General features: G+C 42.2%; 4 protein-coding genes across 15 annotated transcripts; all 4 read left to right on the top strand.

The window, feature by feature from the left end:
* The first annotated feature begins 1,377 nt into the window (after positions 1-1,377).
* rack1 (receptor for activated C kinase 1) lies at positions 1,378-7,167 on the top strand. Its single transcript, XM_061835149.1, has 8 exons — positions 1,378-1,602; positions 2,015-2,186; positions 2,877-3,024; positions 5,815-5,910; positions 6,110-6,220; positions 6,401-6,541; positions 6,762-6,872; positions 7,055-7,167. The coding sequence occupies exons 1-8, from the start codon at positions 1,494-1,496 to the stop codon at positions 7,118-7,120; spliced, it is 954 nt and encodes a 317-aa protein (XP_061691133.1). The 5' UTR covers positions 1,378-1,493; the 3' UTR covers positions 7,121-7,167.
* A 6-nt stretch (positions 7,168-7,173) lies between these two features.
* LOC133508767 (nucleoside diphosphate kinase homolog 5-like) lies at positions 7,174-10,630 on the top strand. Its single transcript, XM_061835161.1, has 5 exons — positions 7,174-7,826; positions 7,940-8,133; positions 8,437-8,537; positions 8,621-8,739; positions 8,866-10,630. The coding sequence occupies exons 1-5, from the start codon at positions 7,701-7,703 to the stop codon at positions 8,947-8,949; spliced, it is 624 nt and encodes a 207-aa protein (XP_061691145.1). The 5' UTR covers positions 7,174-7,700; the 3' UTR covers positions 8,950-10,630.
* A 115-nt stretch (positions 10,631-10,745) lies between these two features.
* On the top strand, positions 10,746-14,448 carry LOC133508765 (nucleoside diphosphate kinase homolog 5-like). 9 transcript variants are annotated; one of them, XM_061835154.1, is made up of 5 exons: positions 10,748-10,964; positions 11,428-11,624; positions 12,178-12,278; positions 12,321-12,390; positions 12,538-14,448. In XM_061835154.1, exons 1-5 carry the CDS (start codon positions 10,824-10,826, stop codon positions 12,767-12,769), a joined length of 741 nt encoding a protein of 246 aa, XP_061691138.1. In that variant the 5' UTR covers positions 10,748-10,823; the 3' UTR covers positions 12,770-14,448. The 9 variants fall into 9 exon arrangements, with proteins under 9 accessions (XP_061691135.1, XP_061691137.1, XP_061691134.1 ...); XM_061835155.1 differs by having other exon boundaries at positions 10,749-10,964; positions 12,345-12,390; positions 12,538-14,446; XM_061835157.1 differs by having other exon boundaries at positions 10,749-10,964; positions 12,321-12,457; positions 12,538-12,762.
* Positions 14,449-15,819: 1,371 nt separating this feature from the next.
* On the top strand, positions 15,820-19,796 carry hnrnpaba (heterogeneous nuclear ribonucleoprotein A/Ba). Of its 4 annotated transcripts, none has more exons than XM_061834234.1 (9): positions 15,820-15,967; positions 17,215-17,417; positions 17,845-18,013; positions 18,096-18,254; positions 18,336-18,467; positions 18,542-18,635; positions 18,718-18,882; positions 18,987-19,069; positions 19,466-19,796. In XM_061834234.1, exons 2-8 carry the CDS (start codon positions 17,230-17,232, stop codon positions 19,052-19,054), a joined length of 975 nt encoding a protein of 324 aa, XP_061690218.1. In that variant the 5' UTR covers positions 15,820-15,967; positions 17,215-17,229; the 3' UTR covers positions 19,055-19,069; positions 19,466-19,796. The 4 variants fall into 4 exon arrangements, with proteins under 4 accessions (XP_061690218.1, XP_061690219.1, XP_061690217.1 ...); XM_061834235.1 differs by lacking the exon at positions 15,820-15,967 and adding an exon at positions 16,243-16,322; XM_061834233.1 differs by lacking the exon at positions 15,820-15,967 and adding an exon at positions 16,392-16,838.
* The last annotated feature ends 12 nt before the right edge of the window (positions 19,797-19,808 follow it).

The following is a 19,808-nucleotide window of genomic DNA, read 5'->3' as shown; positions in this document are numbered from 1 at the left end:
TAATCGAGCGTTTGGAACGACACGTAACACGTCACATATGCCCACATAGGTCATGTGACTCACAAAAATGGCAGCGCCCCTGAAAATTCGTAATTGTCAATAAAAATCTTCTTAAAACACTATTAAAGGAGAGGATTTAACATCACATTGTCAAGATAGAGTACATATTACATGACCTATTGGATACATTGTTCATGCAAACCACTGGATTTCCTCTTTAACTATAAATACTATCATTGTTGTCAACATTAAAATGGACTTTTAAAGTAAGCCTAAATGTTCTTCAAAAACAAGTTTCTAGTAGTCCTAAAAACATTTAAATGTAAGCTACTATGTTCTGCAGTTTCAAGATTAACCCTGCATTTAAATATAGTACAATTTTTAAAAACTATTCAATTTAAAATTTCGTGCAAACAAAAGTAAAATCTAAATTGTAGCCTACCACAATAAATGTTTAAAACCAAACAATTTTAAAAAAATTAAATGCTAGCGTATTGTACTTAAAAGGTAAATACAAGTGAACTGTACTTGGGCTGTGATTTCCCCCCCCCCATACTTAGTTTAATTGCTGAATTAATGACTGTTTTAATTACAGCAATTGTATCTATTGATTCATCCGTCCGTCCATTTTCTTAGTCGCTTATCCTCACAACTGTTGCTGGCGTACTGGAGCCTATCCCAGCTATCTTCAGGCAAGAGGAGGGGTTCACACGGACCTGGTCCCCCAAAATATTTATAAAGAGTGTCCCAAAAAAAATGTATACACACTTTAAATAATTGTAAAATTGTTTGTTAGAATTTGAATAATTTTTAACATGTAAAATATTTTACAAATATCAGTATTTAAAATGTGTATATTTTTGGTGACATCCTGTTTATAATTTTTGGGTGCTTGAGTGAGCGATAATTCTTGCTTGTTGTCATTCTTTAACCCACAAATCTTCTGTCCACATTTGATAAACTGAGGAAGGGGTTATGGGGGGGGGGTAGAAAGAAGAATCTCAGTAACAAATGATAAGTTAGGACCATCACAGCAAATGGCCAAAAAAAGCTGAATACATATAGTAGTTCTAGATGAAAGAATTGTCCGAATTAAAATATGAAGATCAATGATGGCAAGCATAAAATAGGCCATGAAAAATCTTTCATAAATTGCAGTTTATAAAGATTGCCGCCATGAATTAAGGAAATTTTGAGAAACAAGTACTGTACTGAACAGTACATACTGTGGGCTGGGAACATGGATGTTAGTCTTGCACAGTAGATGGCGGTGTGCACTTAAATGTTGTTTGCAACCCGCCAGCAAATGCATGAAGAAGAATCACGTCCAAATTACCCAGGATCCTTTGCTGGATTCTCACCCCTCATAGTTTTTGCATCCGGGTCTCTACTTCCTTTTCCTCTGTGCCCAGATGCAATGAGGACGTAGGTAATTTTGGGCCTCTGAGAATCTGAATCCATCCTCGTAGAAGGCTTCATCGATCCGCGGCAAAATGACCGAGCAGATGACAGTGAGGGGGACCCTTAAAGGGCACAGTGGATGGGTCACCCAAATCGCCACAACTCCTCAGTATCCGGACATGATTCTGTCGGCGTCCCGAGGTGAGGTCCCCCCCGCCAACATGGCTGTTCTCGCGTTAGCTTGCTAGCAAGTTGGCTATCATAACGTAAATCCAGCCACATTGGTATGATGAGACGTTATCAAACATGCTGTCTTGAACTGCGACTTTTACCTCAGTCTGACTAAACTGGGTGGATCTGAGAAAAGCTTTGGGTTTTCCGCGGTGCTAACGATATCGCGTTGCCTGTAACCCTACGAGGGAAAGGCTAGGCTAAAGCCGCCTCTGCGTGTCAGGCGATGAATAAAGATGTATACATAGTATTAAACTCGATAATTATTTGATACATAGTGATTGCTGCTGGTTTTCTCAAATTAGCATGGTAGACTCATGTTCAAGTGTACTTGTTGAATACAACATTAACTTGTGATTAAAACGAAGTGTATCTTTCCCAGACAAGTCTATCATCATGTGGAAGCTGACCCGTGATGAAACTAACTATGGCATCCCCCAGCGCTCCTTGAAGGGCCACTCTCACTTTGTTAGCGATGTTGTCATCTCCTCCGATGGACAATTTGCTCTGTCTGGAGCCTGGGACGGCACCCTCCGCCTTTGGGACCTCAGCACGTAAGGATAAGACGACATGCATCCATTTTCTTAGCCGCTTATCCTCACAGGGGTCCCGGGGAGTGCTGGAGCCTATCCCAGCTGTCAACTGGCAGGAGGCGGGGTACGCGCTGAACTGGTTGCCAGCCAATCGCTGGGCATGTCGAGACAAACAGCCGCACCCTAGCAATTTAGTGTCCGATTAATGTTTCATGTTTTTGGGAACTGGGACATATGACTGTTAAATTGCAGATGGCATGAAATCGACAAAAACTGGGCTCATCTGTTACGGTGGCAGTGACCACTATTCACCATGGGGACTTGCTTTTAACCCTTGCAGCGTTAATGGTCCCAGATTTACTAAGGCATTAGCTATTGATAATGTTCAATTGAGCACTACCTTTTAATACAAAGTTAGTGTTGTGGTTTACTATCAGCTACATACTGGTTTGAATGGGACCTACTTTGTGTAACTAGCATTTGTATACTTTTAATAAGCATTGAGACTTGTTGGAATTAGTTGTAAAAGAAACCACTGCGTTAGTCATTACGCTTTTTCAACTGAGGTAATTTATGCTGAGGTATTGCAAGGAGTTTTGTTAGTTTTCTGAACAGTGCTGTCATCTTATTTTTTTAAGACTTTGCAGTGATCATTACACTGTCTACAGTTGAATATTTGTATGATCAAAATCAATTGTGATGTGTCCACAGTGGCTCGACCACCCGCCAGTTTGTTGGGCACACCAAGGACGTCCTGAGTGTGGCCTTCTCTGCCGATAACCGCCAGATTGTTTCTGGCTCTCGGGACAAGACCATCAAGCTGTGGAACACACTAGGAGTCTGCAAGTACACTATCCAGGTGTGTGGTCAAAGATGTCTTGCTTATTGGAAGTCTTAAGTCATTTGTAGTTTGAGTAAAGATTAAATAATCAAATTTGAATGGTTTGATTTTTAATTTTTTTTTTCACCAAAATTGAAGCAAAATCTTTCCCACAGAGCTTTGCTGGTTTCATACATTAAGAGATCAATGTTATTGCAGAAAATAGCACCTCTCGTGTAGAAATTTGTGATGGGGGAGAAACATTCTATCAACGTCCATCTAAAACTTGGGATCATATTTCATTTGAAAGGTAAAATGCGGAAACAGGACTGCCACGTCACATCAAATTCACTGTTACCATTGTCTTATTCAATTTAGTCTACCACTGCTAGTGAAAATGTAGTGCCCCCACGTAGGGGCCAAGTAAAAGGCTTGAGTCACTTTGTTGAACAAATGGAAAAAGAAATGAATTATTAACTTAAGCCCGAAAAAATGTCACAGTTCCAATTTCCTACATTTCAAAATTAGCATTGGTAGGGATTTTTTTTTTTTTTAAGCAAAATATTTTTACTCTGTCTCCAGCCCATGGGTCTGCTATTTTCTTGTCCATTCTCGTTAATTCACGCTCGTGCATAAGGAAATCAAAATTCATGGTGGCATCTTTCGTTGCAAAACAGCGGAATATTAGCAAACATGATAAACTTGGTTTTTGTCACAAGCGAGGCGGGGGTTGAACCCAGATGCATGAAGCTGAGACGTAATCGTGGATTTTACTAAGATTTATTGTCAGGGAGAGGGCATACACGGGAAGGCAGTCCAACAGGGTGATGGTGCAAAAGTCACAAGGTAAAAGACTTGCTCCTAAAAACATGAAACTGTCAAAAATCGGATTTGGCAAAACATAAAAACTTGCCTTGAAATGGCTTAGTAACGCTATGTCATAGGATGAGGCAGTCACGCTAGTGGACACTTGTGAACACATGTGCATATATGTACACACAGCAATCTGGCAACAAGTGGCATGAAAAACAAGGCTCAAATATACAACATAATCAGGCTGCAACGATTTGCTGCAGCGCATATGAGGAAGTAGCACACTGCCACGCTGGGGCTGCGAATGCAAACGTGTCCATGGAGAACCACGCCCCTGATATTACGTGGTGTAAAAATGTTAGGGTTGGCGGGAATTTTTAGGGTCTGTCAGGAAATCAGAACCACAAGCTTTTTTTTTTTTTTTGTCAGAGATGCACAAGATAGGCTTACAGTGGGAGGAGGAGTGAAGCTCCAGGGAGAAGAGATGGCGAGGGTGGATGACTTCAAATACTTGGGGTCAACAATACAGAGCAATGGAGAGTGTGGTAAAGAAGTGAAGGAACGGGTCCAAGCTGGGTGGAACAGTTGGCGGAAGGTGTCTGGTGTTCTACGTGGGAGAAGAGTCCGCTAGGATGAAGGGCAAAGTTCATAAAACAGTGGTGAGGCTGGCCATGATGTACCTATTAGAGTCGGTGGCACTGAAGAAATAACGGGAAGCCGAAATTAAGATGCTGAGGTTCTCGCTCGGAGTGAGCAGGTTGGATAGGATTAGAAATGAGCTCATTAGAGGGACAGCCAAAGTTGGATGTTTTGGAGACAAGGTTCGAGACAGCAGACTTCGATGGTTTGGACATGTTCAGAGGTAAGAGAGTGAGTATATTGGTAGAAGGGTGCTGAGGATGGAGCTGCCAGGCAAAAGAGCGAGAGGAAGACCCAAGAAAATGTTGAATTTTGTGAAGGAAGACATGAGTGTACGAGATCGATTTAGTTGGAAAACGATGACACGCTGTGGCGACCCCTGACGGGACTAGCCGAAAGGAAAAGGAGATTCATAAAGTGGCTTCTGAGCTGACGCAGTCACTTAGCAGAGATTGATTTGACTGGTTAGCCAGTTAAAAAACAGTCACTAGATTGAGCTCGAAGCTAGCTCTATTCCCCACTGAATACCTTGTCACAACGCCAGGACCTGTCTTTTTAACCCACATTTACAAAGTGCCTGATAATACTCTGAAGAATGTGAGAATATAGACCCCCAAATATAGAATCTGTATTGGTTCTGTTTAGTAATACAAAATCAATTTATAGCCTATTAATCATTGTAATAATTTGTAGATTACAGTGCTACTTATGAAATTGATCCTTTTCGTAAATTGTTTCCTGTTATTTTTTTCGTAAGTAGAAGCACATACCATATGTAAATAGCCTAATCCATTCCAGATCCCCCACAGCAAAAATTACCAAAGTACATCATGTAAAGAGTAATAATAATAGTTCATATACTTTTGACATTGGGCGACTACGGAAATGGAAGTGAGTGACAAGCAAAACGCATTGTGTGGGAGGCAAATGTTTTACAGCTGAGAGAAAACGCGTATGAAGGAACATACGCACACAACTTAATTCCACTGTTTCTTCCCAAGGTAAACAAAAAACATATGTAAACATTGACATCTCTCCTAGCCAAAAGGAGAGCAGCGCTTTTGCGCGCCACAAACCAGTTGTAGGGTGTTAACGTTCGGTGGAATTTGGGAGCTGCAGAACCAGCGGTTACTTTTTCCTTTCGTATCCTGAATTTTCCTTCGTGACTAGAGACAATATTTTTCCAAGGTGTTTCGTAACTTTTTTTTTTTATTAACTAGAGACCTTTTATAAGTAGAGCCACCACTGTTATCCTTTGTGAAAGGATACGATAGTTGCTGGCCTTCTAACGTCTCAAAAGTGCTATTTGTTTATGACTTCATGTATGGTTATAGCAGACATCATTGAGACCAGTTTACATTCCTTTTCCAATTTCAGGATGAAGGCCATTCTGAGTGGGTGTCTTGCGTGCGCTTCTCCCCCAACAGCAGCAACCCCATTATAGTGTCTTGTGGCTGGGACAAGATGGTCAAGGTATGCTGTTCGTTCGCTAGCAGTTTTGTAAAATGCATTTTCCACATTTGCCTTTGCCCAATGATTAGTTAAATTTGCATGTATTATCATAGTTTCATTGACTGAAAGACTTTTCAGTATGAGGGCACAATACTGTTTAGTGCCATATGAATTGTGACTTTCATATGAATAATTCTTTTCTTACTTTTTATGCTTTAAGGTGTGGAACCTTGCCAACTGCAAGCTGAAGACAAACCACATCGGCCACACTGGTTACCTGAACACGGTGACCGTTTCTCCTGATGGCTCCCTGTGTGCATCTGGTGGAAAGGTAAACTCTCATCAAATAATGAGGTCCAGCTTGCGGGGTTCAGCGGTGATGAAGTCTTAACTCATCTGTTTTTTTTAGTGATGATAAAGAGGCTGTTTCTGAGTGTTATCTCTGAAAACGCTCTTTGCATTTATGCACGACTGCAACGTTATTGGAGCCCGTTTGTGTTGTCCTCTCCAGGACGGTCAGGCCATGCTGTGGGACCTGAACGAGGGCAAGCACCTCTACACCCTCGACAGCGGTGCCACCATCAACGCCCTGTGTTTCAGCCCCAACCGTTACTGGCTCTGCGCCGCCACAGGCCCCAGCATCAAGATCTGGGTAAAACTCCTCAATATGAGAGATGCCATACTGGTCATGTTTTGAGTTGCGGTGTGATGGTGATGAAACTTCCAATGCCAACTGTATTTCCATGATGATATAGAGGCTGTTTCTGATTTTTTTTTTTTTTTTTTTTGGTTTTTTTTTTCTCCAAAACCATGCTTTTTCCTCTCTATTTACCATTAAACTTTTTTCCCCCTCTCTACCGCTATTTGTGCAGGACCTGGAGGGCAAGATTATTGTGGATGAGCTGAGACAAGAAGTGATCAGCACCAACAGCAAGGCCGAACCACCACAGTGCACCTCTCTGGCCTGGTCTGCTGATGGACAGGTACATGCTCGGTTCAGTACAGATATGTTTGCGTCCCCCAGTGATTATTCCCAATCACTTTAAACTCTGATGTCTACTGGTGACAGTCCTGCAAATATGAGGGGCCAAGCTGTAGTTTGTCTACATGGTGATATTTTCCTTCACTTGAACTTGTCCCTTTTTTTTTGTTGTATTTGTTACAGACCCTGTTTGCTGGCTACACTGACAACCTGATCAGAGTGTGGCAGGTTACAATTGGAACCCGATAAAAGCTTTTCATCGAAGTAACTTTGAATAAAAGACTGTTTGAAAGAAACCTGTGTATTGGTTTAATGGTTTTTCCAGTGTTTTACCTTGGAGTAAATAAAGTATTTTATACAATTATACAAAAATGATGACCGATGGTACTGTTCTAAATATTGCGTAGTTTAGAATTTTCTATATTCATTTAATGAAAACTGCTATGGCAGCCAGTCTTGAAATTTGCATTAAACGTTTTGATTTATCCATTTTCTGAAACTGCACAATGTGTGGTTTGCTTTAAGTGGCCACTAGTCTGGCTGCTGGGATGGGGTTTGTGATAAGTTTCTCCCCTCGCCGCCCATTTGATGTTTTCTGCAGTCCACAAGATGGCGGTGGTGATTCTGGAAATGTATTATCTGGTGGCTTACCTATACTTTTTAACTAATCGAAGCAAAAGGGCAATGTGTGTAAACGAAGCAATTTATGCGAGATGGTACTGACAATATTGCTTTTTAGTTTTGTTTTGGTTTTTTTTTTGGGGGGGGGGTGCACCTGACTCGCGGCTGCGTTCCGTGCAATGTTTTAACGTTACCTAGCAACCTAAACATGGAGAACGATTCATTTCCACGTATTCATGTGGAGAGAACGTTGGCGCTCATTAAGCCGGATGCAATTCATAGAAGTGAGGAGATTGAAGACATAATTCTGGGAAAGGGCTTCTCTATTTTGCAGGTGGGTAAGGTGTTGACTATGAAAATGTTTCCTTAAGAGAGTGAGCACGATGTTCTGTATAGGTGTACTGTACCGTGAATTTTCAAGTATCCATCATTTCATTTCTGTGGCAGAGAAGGAAACTGCAGATGACTCCAGAACAGTGCAGTGACTTCTATGCAGAACATTATGGAAAACTCAACTTCCCTCGCTTGACCGCCTACATGAGCTCTGGGCCAGTTATTGCCTTGACTCTGGCAAGGGACAACGCAATAGCCTACTGGAAATCCATCATTGGACCTCCTAAAGTCACAAAAACTATGCAATGGTAAGCTGTATGAAACCGTGCACTTCTATATGTATTGATATAACGTATTTCTTGTACAATATGGACCTCCCAGTTTCCGATAGTTGACTGTCACCCTCGAACCAACAGAGATGCAACTCACTCATCGCAGGGCAGATATCGACACCATCACAAAGCGGGAAGCGATCCCACACTGCCTGCACCAAATGCAGGCGTGTGTACCACGACCTTTAACCTCAAATGGGGAAGGAATCCTTCCCTGGAGTGGCCGGCCTACAAAGAGCATCCCAGGAGAGTCATTTTTTTTTCTTTTTCTTTTTCTAGCCTTCGAGCAAAATATGGCACGTCTGATCTTCAGAACGCTTTGCATGGCAGCGAGTCATTTCATGCTGCTGTCCGAGAGATTAAATTCATGTTCCCCACTGGTAAGTCAGATACACACACGTTTGTTTGTTTTTTTTTTTACATGCAACACTTGCACAAGCGACAAATGTTTTCAAATACGCAGCTGTGATTGAGCCATTTCCCACTAAAGAGGAAACCGAAGAATACCTGAATCGACACGTGAAACAAACATTGCTACAAGGACTCACTGAGCTCTGTAAACACAAACCTCTCAACCCCTGTGTAAGTACAGTTCGTCATTTCATTTTAATATTAAAAGATTTATTTAAAAAAAAAAAAATCACAATTTTTATGTGTATCTCTTAGATTCCTAAACTCTTAATTACCTTGTACTGTGTCCTTCAATAGGTATGGCTAGCCGATTGGCTCATCAAAAACAATCCAAACGGGCCTCAAATATGTGATGGAGTTGTTGTACAGGAAGAAAAATGACTGCTCAAAGTACACAAGTACAAAACAATTCCTCACTCGAGCTAGCATTAAAACATCATGGTTGTCAATATATATATTGTTTTCCAAACTTTGACTTTTGGGACACTTGAGTCCTATGTGTATAATTTTTGACGGGTGTGTTAAGGCATAGCAATTAAATAACAAACCATGCAAGAAATGAAGATGTAGCAGCCTAATACTCCATCCAAAAATGTATGAGTGCTCATGTTGTACTTCCTAACGTGACTGACTTTTTCAGCTCACGCTTTTGCTTGTTCTGACACCCTTTAGAAGTAAGAAATTGTTTATTTGTGAATGTGATATTTTGCATGACATTGGCCTATTAAAAATGAATGCTGTGAATATCATTCTGAGTTGATCTTTTCCTTTCGGCTTGTCCCATTAGGGCTCCCCACAGCGTGTCATCTTTTTCCATCTTAGTCGATGTCATGCATCTTCCTCTCTAACACCCACTGTCCTCATGTCTTCCCTCACAACATCCATCAACCTTTTCTTTGGTCTTCCTCTCGTTCTTTTTCCTGGCAGCTCCTTCTACTAACATACTCACTCTCTCGCCTCTGAACATGTCCAACCCATCAAAGTCTGCTCTCTCTCACCTTGTTTCTCTAATGAGCTCATTTCTAATCCTATCCAACCTGCTCACTCTGAGCGAGAACCTCAAAATCTTCATTTCTGCTTCCTGCTGTCTCTTCAGCGCCACCGTCTTTAATCCGTACATCATGGCTGGCATCGACATTGTCTTAGAAACTTTGCCCTTCATCCTAGCGGACTCTCCTCCCACGTAGAACACCAGACACCTTCCGCCAACTGTTCCAGCCCGCTTGGACCTGTATCTTCACTTCCTTACCACACTCTCCATTGCTCTGTATTGCTGACCCCAAGTATTTGAAGTCGTCCACCCTCGCTATCTCTTCTCCCTGGAGCTTCACTCTTCCTCCTCCGCCCCTCTCATTCACGCACATATATTCTGTTTTACTTTGTCTAATCTTCATTCCTCTCCTTTCCAGTCCGTGCCTTCATCATTCTGAGTTGACAGTTTCGTGTATTATTTTGGATGTTTTCCCCCGTGCCTGTGTGGGTTTTCTTTGTCTACTCCAGTTTCCTCCCACATCCCCAAAACAAGCATGCTCGGTAAACTGAAGGCAAACTTGCCCATAGGTGTGATTGTGTGCGTGAATGATTGGCTGACAAGAAGTTCAGTGTACCCCGCCTGTGGCCCAGAGTCATGTGAAAGCAGGCACATCCGCAACCCGAGTGAGGATAAGCAGTTTGGAAAATGGATGCTGTTTGAAGCTAAATGTGACACATTTTCAGCGTCAGGCGTGCACTGCAACAAAACACACAAGTCACATATGTTTCCATACCAATGATGAAAAGAGGGTTTTAACAAGAAAGTCCTCTATGTAAGATGGGAGTATTTATCAATCATGTTATCCTGCAGTGAAAATAGTTGGCATGGCTGTTCAAAGGACTTTTGGAAAGAAGCAGCCATGATCACATCTCTGTTCGCAAAACTCAGCTGTTCTGTTTTCAGTAAAGCAGACTACGGCAGTAATCAGATTTTGCTAAAAAACGTTTCCATAAAAAAGAGAGATGTAATTATACATATATTGAAATTGTGCTCTTACATGTTCTTGAGAAAACCCGTCGTGAGATGAAATTTATCTTTCTGGCAAGATTGTTGTCAATATTTTTGGAAACGTCACGTTCACCCGGTGCCGCGCGTGCGACGTCATACAAACCCGCTCTGACTGCGTCATAAAGTCCAGTTCTTCCGTAGCAAACCGTCAAAGCATTCACACTCGGATCACCAGGCAAAAAGTATATATTTTAAGCGTACAAGCATTTAGATCATGGAAGCAAGTTTGTTGAACGAAATTTCCTTTCCTCGTATTTATGTGGAAAGAACTTTGGCGATCATTAAACCAGACGCGATTGACAAAAGTGAGGAGATCGAGGACATCATTTTGACGTCGGGCTTCACGATTTTACAGGTTGGTCCAAAAGTCCAAAAGCACCGTGAAATCCACTTGTTTCATTGTCGGGTTAAGACACCGGCGTCTTGTTGCTTCCGATGACTCCTGCTTTAGTCTGCCTAGCAACGCAATAACAACTGATCTTCAAAAAGACACTAACATATATATATATATATATATATATATATATATATCCTTACCATTTCTTTTAATTGCTTGAAAGCAGTCACGTGGTTATTGCTTCAAATTGAGATTTAGAAAACGGATCTATCCATAGGTTTCCAATAACGTCACCACGCTTCCCAGGATTTCCTGCTCAGACCAATCGGATAAATTAACGATTAACGCTTCACCTATCACCTGTGCTCTCTGATCTCTATGAATTTCAAGTGATGATAAATGATCAATCTATTCAAAGTTGTATTTTCAAGGTAATTTGTAAGTAATTCAACCGACGTGTCCAATTATTCATGTCTGGCAGAAGAGAAAACTTCAACTAAGTCCAGAACAGTGCAGTGACTTCTACACGGAGCATCATGGAAAACTGACTTTCCCAAAATTGACGGCGTACATGAGCTCGGGTCCGATTATTGCTTTGACGCTGGCTCGGGACAACGCAATCGCCCACTGGAAGGCCATCATTGGACCTATCAAGGCCACCGAAAGTCATCAAGAAAGGTCTGTTCCATTTAAAAAAAAAAAAAAAAAAAAGCATCTGATTTGTGTTTTGGGGGGTTTTATGTGGAAGATAAAGTATTTCATGTAGTAGGAAACTTACATCACATAAAAGATACTCCTGTAATGTAAAAAAAAAAAAAAAAAAAAAAAAAAAAAACAAAAAAAAAAACATTTCAGGACCTGTGTGGAGAATCTTTAGTCTATCAGGAAAACTACAAGTAAATGACATCCATCCATCCTTTTCCTGTACTGCTTATCCTGACCAGGGTCATCCAGCTTTGACGAAATACAGGGTACATCTTGGATAACTCACTATCAGCGCATTAAGACTACAACCATTCACACCATGTTTTTGGGATAGGGGCTGGGGTGAGGGCACCAGAGTACTCAGAGATAACCCACACAGGGCATACATGTTAGCCACCATGCCACTAATACGTCTCAGGACCATAAAAAAAGATATACCACATATAAGTGACATTTTTATTTGTCACTTGAATGATGCGAGTGTGTGTTGACATTGTTTTTAAAGGTATTCACATTATCCCCACAGCCTCCGAGCAAAATACGCGACGTCCGAGCTGGAGAACGCCCTCCATGGCAGCGAGTCATTCCACGTGGCCGAGCGGGAGATCAAGTTCATGTTCCCAAACAGTAAGAAGTACACACACTGTTGTTTGAATGAAATGCAAAAAGGAATTCTATACACTTTCTGCGTAGCACTAACTGTCCCCACAAGAGAAGAAACTGAAGAATACCTGAGTCGGTATGTGAACCAAACATTGCTCCAAGGACTCACTGAGCTCTGCAAGCACAAACCCCTCAACCCGTGTGTTAGTAAAGTACACACATATATGTATTCATCGCTACTGCATGGAAATGTTTATGTTTACTCCCATCACACTTTCGACAGGTCTGGCTTGCCGAGTGGCTCATCAAGAACAATCCAAACAAGCCTCAAATATGTGACGGAGCTCTTGTGGAAGGAACAGAGTGACATTAGGGGGCTCGGGGGAAGTAAATATGGAATTAAAAGTGGAATATTGACAAAAGCACTTTCAGTGCAAGTGACAGACCCTCTTTTCATAGAGCGGGATCTTGGCTATCCTGCATTTGTATTTGAAATACATCACCCTATAATTTAGATTGAAGGATTAAAATGAAAATGTAACAGGTAACTTGTTGCTGTTAACATTCTGAAGTGCTTTGTCCTTAAAAAACAAAAAAAAATGGAACAGTAAATGTCAGTGTCCATAAATAGAAAAGTAGTCCATAAAAAAATCCATGTTCCTGTCTACTTTTCAAAATACTTGATTTAAACAATGATGTCAAGTACATACAACATACCAGAGCTGTAGCAAATATAACATAGGGGTAGAAAAATGAATCATTAAACCTTTACAAATGGAAGCATTTTGTAGGGTGAGGAATTTCTTCTTTTTCTTTTTTCATCCTCCTCAACATCCACTGTCCTCATATCCCCCCTCACAACATCCATCAACCTTTTCTTTGGTCTTCCTCTCGCTCTTTTGCCTGGCAGCTCCATCCTTAGCACGCTTCTACCAACATACTCACTCTCTCGCCTCTGAACATGTCCAAACCATCTAAGTCTGCTCTCTCGAACCTTCTCTCCAAAACATCCAACTTTGGATGTCCCTCTTATGAGTTCATTTCTAATCCTATCCAACCTGTTCACTCCAAGTGAGAACCTCAACATCTTCATTTGTGCCACCTCCAGTTCCGCTTCCTGTTGTTTCTTCAATGCCGCCGTGTCTAATCCGTACATCATGGCCGGCCTCGCCACTGTTTTATAAACTTTGCCCTTCATCCTAGCGGAGACTCTTCTGTCACATAGAACACCAGACACCTTCCGCCAACTGTTCCATCCCACTTGGACCCGTTTCTTCACTTCCTTACCACACTCACCACTGCTCTGTATTGTTGACCCCAAGTATTTGAAATTATCCACCTTCACTATCTCTTCTCCCTGGAGCTTCACACTTCCTCCTCCACCCCTCACATTCATGCACATATATTCTGTTTCGCTTCGGCTAATCTTCATTCCTCTCCTTTCCAGTGCGTGCCTTCATCTTTCTAATTGTTCCTCTGCCTGTTCCCTGCTTTCACTGCAGATCACAATATCATCTGCGAACATCATGGTCCAAGGGGATTCCAGTCTAAACTCATCTGTCAGTCTATCCATTACTACCGCAAACAGGAAGGGGCTCAGCACGGAACCCTGATGTGGTCCCACCTCCACCTTAAATTGACCCCTACGTACAAATTGCGTCATCCGCAGCGCTGACCAATCAGAGGCCAGAGATCTGCATAAACCACGCCCCCTTTTTGCACCCGCCGTTCCCTCAGACAAAGTTGCATGGTCCAGTATAGCTTTTGTTAGCGTTTTATCGCGTATTTGGGTTCTTTAACAATAGATATGGTTTTAAGAGGTGTAGTCACGGACTTTGTAATAGTGACGACAGGTATCCTGAAAGGCTAGTTGGTGGAGTTCAATTCGTACCCTTTCCAAAACCGAAGACCCAGTACGAAAAATGTCTTCGATGGATCAAACTTTGTGCAAGACCGCATCATCAACTGAATCCATCTAAAATCAACCGGAACAGAAGACCGAGTACGAAAAATGTCTTCGATGGATCAAACTTTGTGGAAGACCGCATGATCAACTGAATCCATCAACCGGAACAGATATGTTTGCACGAAGGTAAGTCCTATATTTCAATACATGTCTCATATAAATGAATTAGCAGTTCTTCGCTTGCATAACATAGCTAAGTGTGAATGATTGACACACTTGATCTGTGTTGAGCGATATTTTGCGATGATCTAACTGCACAAACGTGTCTCTGTTGTCGGCTACCGAGCTAAGCTAAACCGGACTAGTGAGTCCTAAAAGCCTTCGACGTGCACCGAGACACCAAGACTGAAGGAAGGATGTTTGAGGACACTAAAGTAGTGATTGCCATACTCGGTCGGGACTTACGTAGGTTCGGCACTAATTCAAGAATAATTATTGAGGGGAGCGCGTGACGTTACACAAAGAAAACAAGAGAGAAAACTCGTAAATCAAGCCTTGCCTTCTTTTCCTTCATACGGTGGTTCACAAACGACTTTACAGATACACATACAGATTCTGCACACAAGTGTAACACGAAAATAGGAAACTGTCAATGACGAATTCGTCTTTGGGTTATAATATATTATATTATGTGGCTTCTCGGTCTTCCTCCGACTCCGGAAAGATCTCGCGCTAATATCGATGGTTTCTCTGTCGATATGCATGGAAATACCATTGAAATACCCCTCGCTGAAATACTTGAAGCCCTGCTGTCTGCTTTTCAACGATATTTCACTATTCGCTAAGAATGCGAGTGAGAAATCAGCTGGTAAATCGGACAATTTCGCTCTAGTCTTTTGTTGCTGCGCCGCCATTTTTGCTAATTGTTTGTCTGAAGTTAGCACACGTGGGGTGACGTAACTTCAGGAGGCGTGGTTCAGTGCCCTGTATGGAGGGGTCAATTCTACTGACACACCTACAACACATCTCACCGCTGTTCTACTGCCCTCATACATGTCCTGTACTATTGTAACATATTTCTCCGCCACACCAGACTTGCAGATGCAGTCCCACAGTTCCTCTCTTGGTACTGTCATAGACTTTCTCTAGGTCTACAAAGATACAGTGTAGCTCCTCCTGACCATTTTGCAGACCAAAATAAATTACACAAAAAAATGTGGAAAGTTGAATGTTTGTGTACAAAACAATTGTATTTTAGGAATAATACCAAACGGTTCGAGAGCTGTACACATCCACAAATTTGGTGATTAAAAAATGCAGTCCCACAGTTCCTCTCTTGGTACTGTCATAGACTTTCTCTAGGTCTACAAAGATACAGTGTAGCTCCTCCTGACCATTTTACAGACCAAAATAAATTACACAAAAAAATGTGGAAAGTTGAATGTTTGTGTACAAAACAATTGTATTTTAGGAATAATACCAAACGGTTCGAGAGCTGTACACATCCACAAATTTGGTGATTAAAAAGCGCTTGTGAAGAATTTGAACTTGACCTTCATTTGCTATGTTAATAATGAGATATTTGTACGGTTAAAGCAAGGCACGTTTCACTTCTATTTCTAAATTGACTCATGGAGAAAAAAACAGCCTTCTAAAATAAAAAAAATAGAAAAGCTTTTACGTCACTAACTTCAAAGAGTTGTTGCATAAGGACATATTCACAGTGCAGGTACTTACACAACCTTCAACACACGAACAAACAACGTCACGCATGCGACACATTGTCTGACCCAGACCACTTTTGAAGGTAAGTTCGGTTACACGCGGTTCAAAGGTGTTAATGAAAAAATGTGTATTTGGTTTAAAACAACAAGTGGCGGCGCAATGGAGGCTGTTAACAGTCAGCATTTATCTAGTCCATCAGTTCAAGTTAAGCTTCATAAGCGACACGCCCTTGAGTACGTTCCGAATGTTTGAGACTGGACGATACTCAAAATGTCGCCGATAGATGCAAAAAAAAAAAAAAAAAAAAAAAAAAAAACATGAAGCCGCTCCAGCTTCACTTCCTGCAGCGAGGAGGACCGGCCATCTTGGAGCTGCCATCTCATTCGTGTGCGGGCGGATGACAAAACAGTAAACGTGCTTTTAGTTTGGGATGTTAGGTACGCCATAGTCAACACAAAGTCAGTATTTTTGAAAAATGCCCAAAACTGGCATGGATGGTTAAAATGATACCCCAAAGATGCGTGTATGCGTCTTTATTAAGGATTGACTTACTGTACAAAATGAGATTTTTTTTTTAATTGCTAAGCGATGAGTGAGGCATGCATTTTTTTAAGAGCCAAGCTGTGAGTGAATCATGCAGAATACTGCACAGAATTTCGCATCCACTGAATGAAAAAACAACAACCGACGACTTTCATCGGGCTTGATAGTGACGAAAAGAAGGCGCTGCGTATTTGATTGGTCAGAAATGTGAATGGCAGCAATGATCAACCAATCGAATTGCGTCTCCAAGAGCTGACGTTTCTCCTCCGCACCGGCTCTAGAAAAACCACCACGAGTAGTCGTCGTCGTGGAAGAATCCATCTTAAACAGAGCACTCCGGCTTCGTGATTAGCAAGCGGGTCTGCGTCGTTTTTCTTTAAAGATTCTCTTTCCCCTCCCCGAATTGACAAGTAAGTGCTTGGATTTTTCGGCTGCAATTATTTGTCATTTCTGTTAACGTAGATAAACGGAAAATAATTACTAGGCCCGCGCGGCCTTCGCGTTACGTAACTGCGTATATCAATTGAACATCTAACGCTTTCATTTATATTGGTCAAACTATTCTACTCTGTGTATTAGAATTGTGATCTAGACTGTAATAGATACGGCCAGGTCGCGAGTGAGCAATCGCAAATGGCAATTTTCAACCGTAATATTGAAGGAAACCGTGCCAGTCAAAATGGTGGGAAATGCGTGTACATTAGCAAATGGCTACGAGCGTGCCCGCATGCAGAAATGATGTAACACATTCGACGTACCGACACGATGTTTGCTTTGCACGTCAAGGTGTACTATCGCAACATGGCTGAGATCGAGCAGCAGTACATGGAGACATCCGAAAACGGCCACGAAGTCGACGATGACTTCAATGGGGCCGGCCAGGCCGGTGCGAACGCCTGCGGTGAAGGAGCTGCGACCGACGACAATTCGCAAAACGGCGGCACGGAGGGTGGACAAATCGACGCCAGTAAAGGCGAGGAAGATGCAGGGTGAGTATGAAAAATAGTTATTTGGAATTTCCGCGCGCGTATATTTGATATTCGTGGGGAAGCGGCGTTTTAGTGCGTTACTGTGTTCTTTGTTCAACTGGTCTTTGTTGGCGCCATGTGCAGAGCTTGTGGGGGATGGGCCTTCCTATGTGAGCCCAATCTAGCACGAAATGTTTGAGCTGAGCCGCACGCCGGCTCCTCCACTACGATTTTAATCTAAATACTGTTCAAATAAAACAAAAGACCCAACGTACTCGTATAAGTCGTACTCTAGAACAGCGTGTACATTTACAATGTTAAATAAAACCAAATGAGAAATGGGCTCATGTAAGTCATACTCTAGAACACCGTGTACATTTACAATCCCTCGTGTCTTCATTACATTGCCCCCTGCAAGCAAATGACCCAATTTCTCTCTTGCGTTTAGGAAAATGTTTGTCGGTGGCCTTAGCTGGGACACAACCAAGAAGGATCTCAAAGATTACTTCTCCAAGTTTGGCGAGGTTTCAGATTGCACCATCAAAATTGACCAGCAGACAGGCCGGTCACGGGGCTTTGGTTTCATTCTTTTCAAAGATTCAGCCAGCGTAGACAAGGTGAGTGGGGGGGGGGGGGGTTTCACGATGAAGCATAATTGTTTAGTACACTCGTTGCATCCAACGCTTTGAAATCTTTTAGGTTCTTGAACAAAAGGAACACAGACTGGATGGGCGACAGATTGACCCGAAGAAGGCTATGGCCATGAAGAAGGATCCGGTCAAGAAAATCTTTGTGGGGGGTCTTAACCCAGACACAGCGAAGGAGGTCATTGAGGACTACTTCAAAACATTTGGAGAGGTAAGATCCCAAGTTAGCTCCGGCAAATGAATTTAACCATTGAAAATTCAAGGTGAAGTCACTGTATTCAACTCTGCATAGATTGAGACTATTGAGCTTCCTCAAGACCCAAAGACCGAGAAGAGGAGGGGGTTTGTATTCATCACGTATCAAGATGAGGCTCATGTCAAAAAAGTCATGGAGAGGAAGTACCACACTGTTGGTGGTAGCAAGGTGAGCTCACTTTTTTTTTTTTCTTCTCCCCACTGAAGTAATGATTCTCACTCTGATGTAATAATGTGTTGTAGTGTGAAATTAAGATAGCTCAACCCAAAGAGGTCTACCAGCAGCAACAGTACGGCGCTCGCGGCTATGGCGGTGCACGCGGAAGGGGCCGTGGAGGTGAGTCTCGAGGAAGGAATCGCTTCCGGTTCAGTGCCTGGGTGCAGAAATGTGGTTCGATGCCTACATTTTGTGTTGATAGGCCAGGGCCCAAACTGGAATCAAGGCGGTTACAACTACTGGAACCAAGGTGGTTACAACCAGAACTACGGAGGCTATGGACAGCAAAACTATGGAGGCTATGGCGGATATGGAGGCTATGACTACTCTGGTGGTTATTACGGCTATGGGGGTGGCTACGATTACAGTAAGCGATAAGTGCCCCTAAGGAAAAGCGCTACTGGGAGAAGCTTTATTTTCTTGGTCCTCCTTGTTGTACAGAACTCAGTCCCTTTTTCTCTTGTCCTCCAGACCAGAACAATACGAGCTATGGGAAAACTCCAAGACGTGGCCACCCGAGTAGCTACAAGCCATACTGATCACACGTAGTGCAGGTATGCATTTTTGCATCATCCGTGGTAGTATGAGAGTACCATTGGTGCCTTCTTGATTCCCCCCTTCCCGCAAAGACCTCCATCTATTCAAATTTCCATTCCAACATTGTGGTGGGGGCTAGTGTAGTTTGTTTGATGGGGTCTGGATCCATTCCACCTGTCATCTTAAGATGCATCCCTACAAACACTACTTGATCGATAAGGGTTGAGCTGGTGGTGGTTGAGAATAGGACGTTTAACCTTGGCGTAATTGCTTCCGGTTCTGTTCCCCCCGGAAAGTCTTTGTTCATTCACTGACTCGTTTAACTCACTCATGCACCCTGTCTGTCTTTGTGTAACTGCTTGCCACGTTTGGTTTATTCTCAGTAATGCTAAGCAACGTGTTTTTCTCTTAAGGTCTAACGTATATAAGAAAAGAGATCCATGGTCTGACCACAGCGAACATGGGCTCTGGCTTTTCCTTTGGAGTTGGCAGAAATTTGGACTCATGCTCCATTTGTACAGATCAAGTGAGGAATTGGGGAAGCAAATGTCACTTTTCCACTTTTTATTTTATATTGTTTTTGTGTCCATTTACATTTCCAGTGATGGAAGTGTTATTTTTACTGTACTTTTTGGTACCTTTTTGAATCTAATGTATTGTATGGTTGTATTTTTACATGTCTACTGGATTTACAAACAGGAGCAAGAGCTTTTAAAGCTCACAAATAAAACAATTTAGCTTTTTTTTTTCTGTGTT

This window comes from Syngnathoides biaculeatus, chromosome 11, assembly GCF_019802595.1.
Source record: "Syngnathoides biaculeatus isolate LvHL_M chromosome 11, ASM1980259v1, whole genome shotgun sequence".
In the NCBI taxonomy this organism is placed as follows: Eukaryota; Metazoa; Chordata; class Actinopteri; order Syngnathiformes; family Syngnathidae; genus Syngnathoides; species Syngnathoides biaculeatus.
Note: the sequence above shows the minus strand (reverse complement) of the source record. Positions and strands in the feature narration are given on the sequence as shown.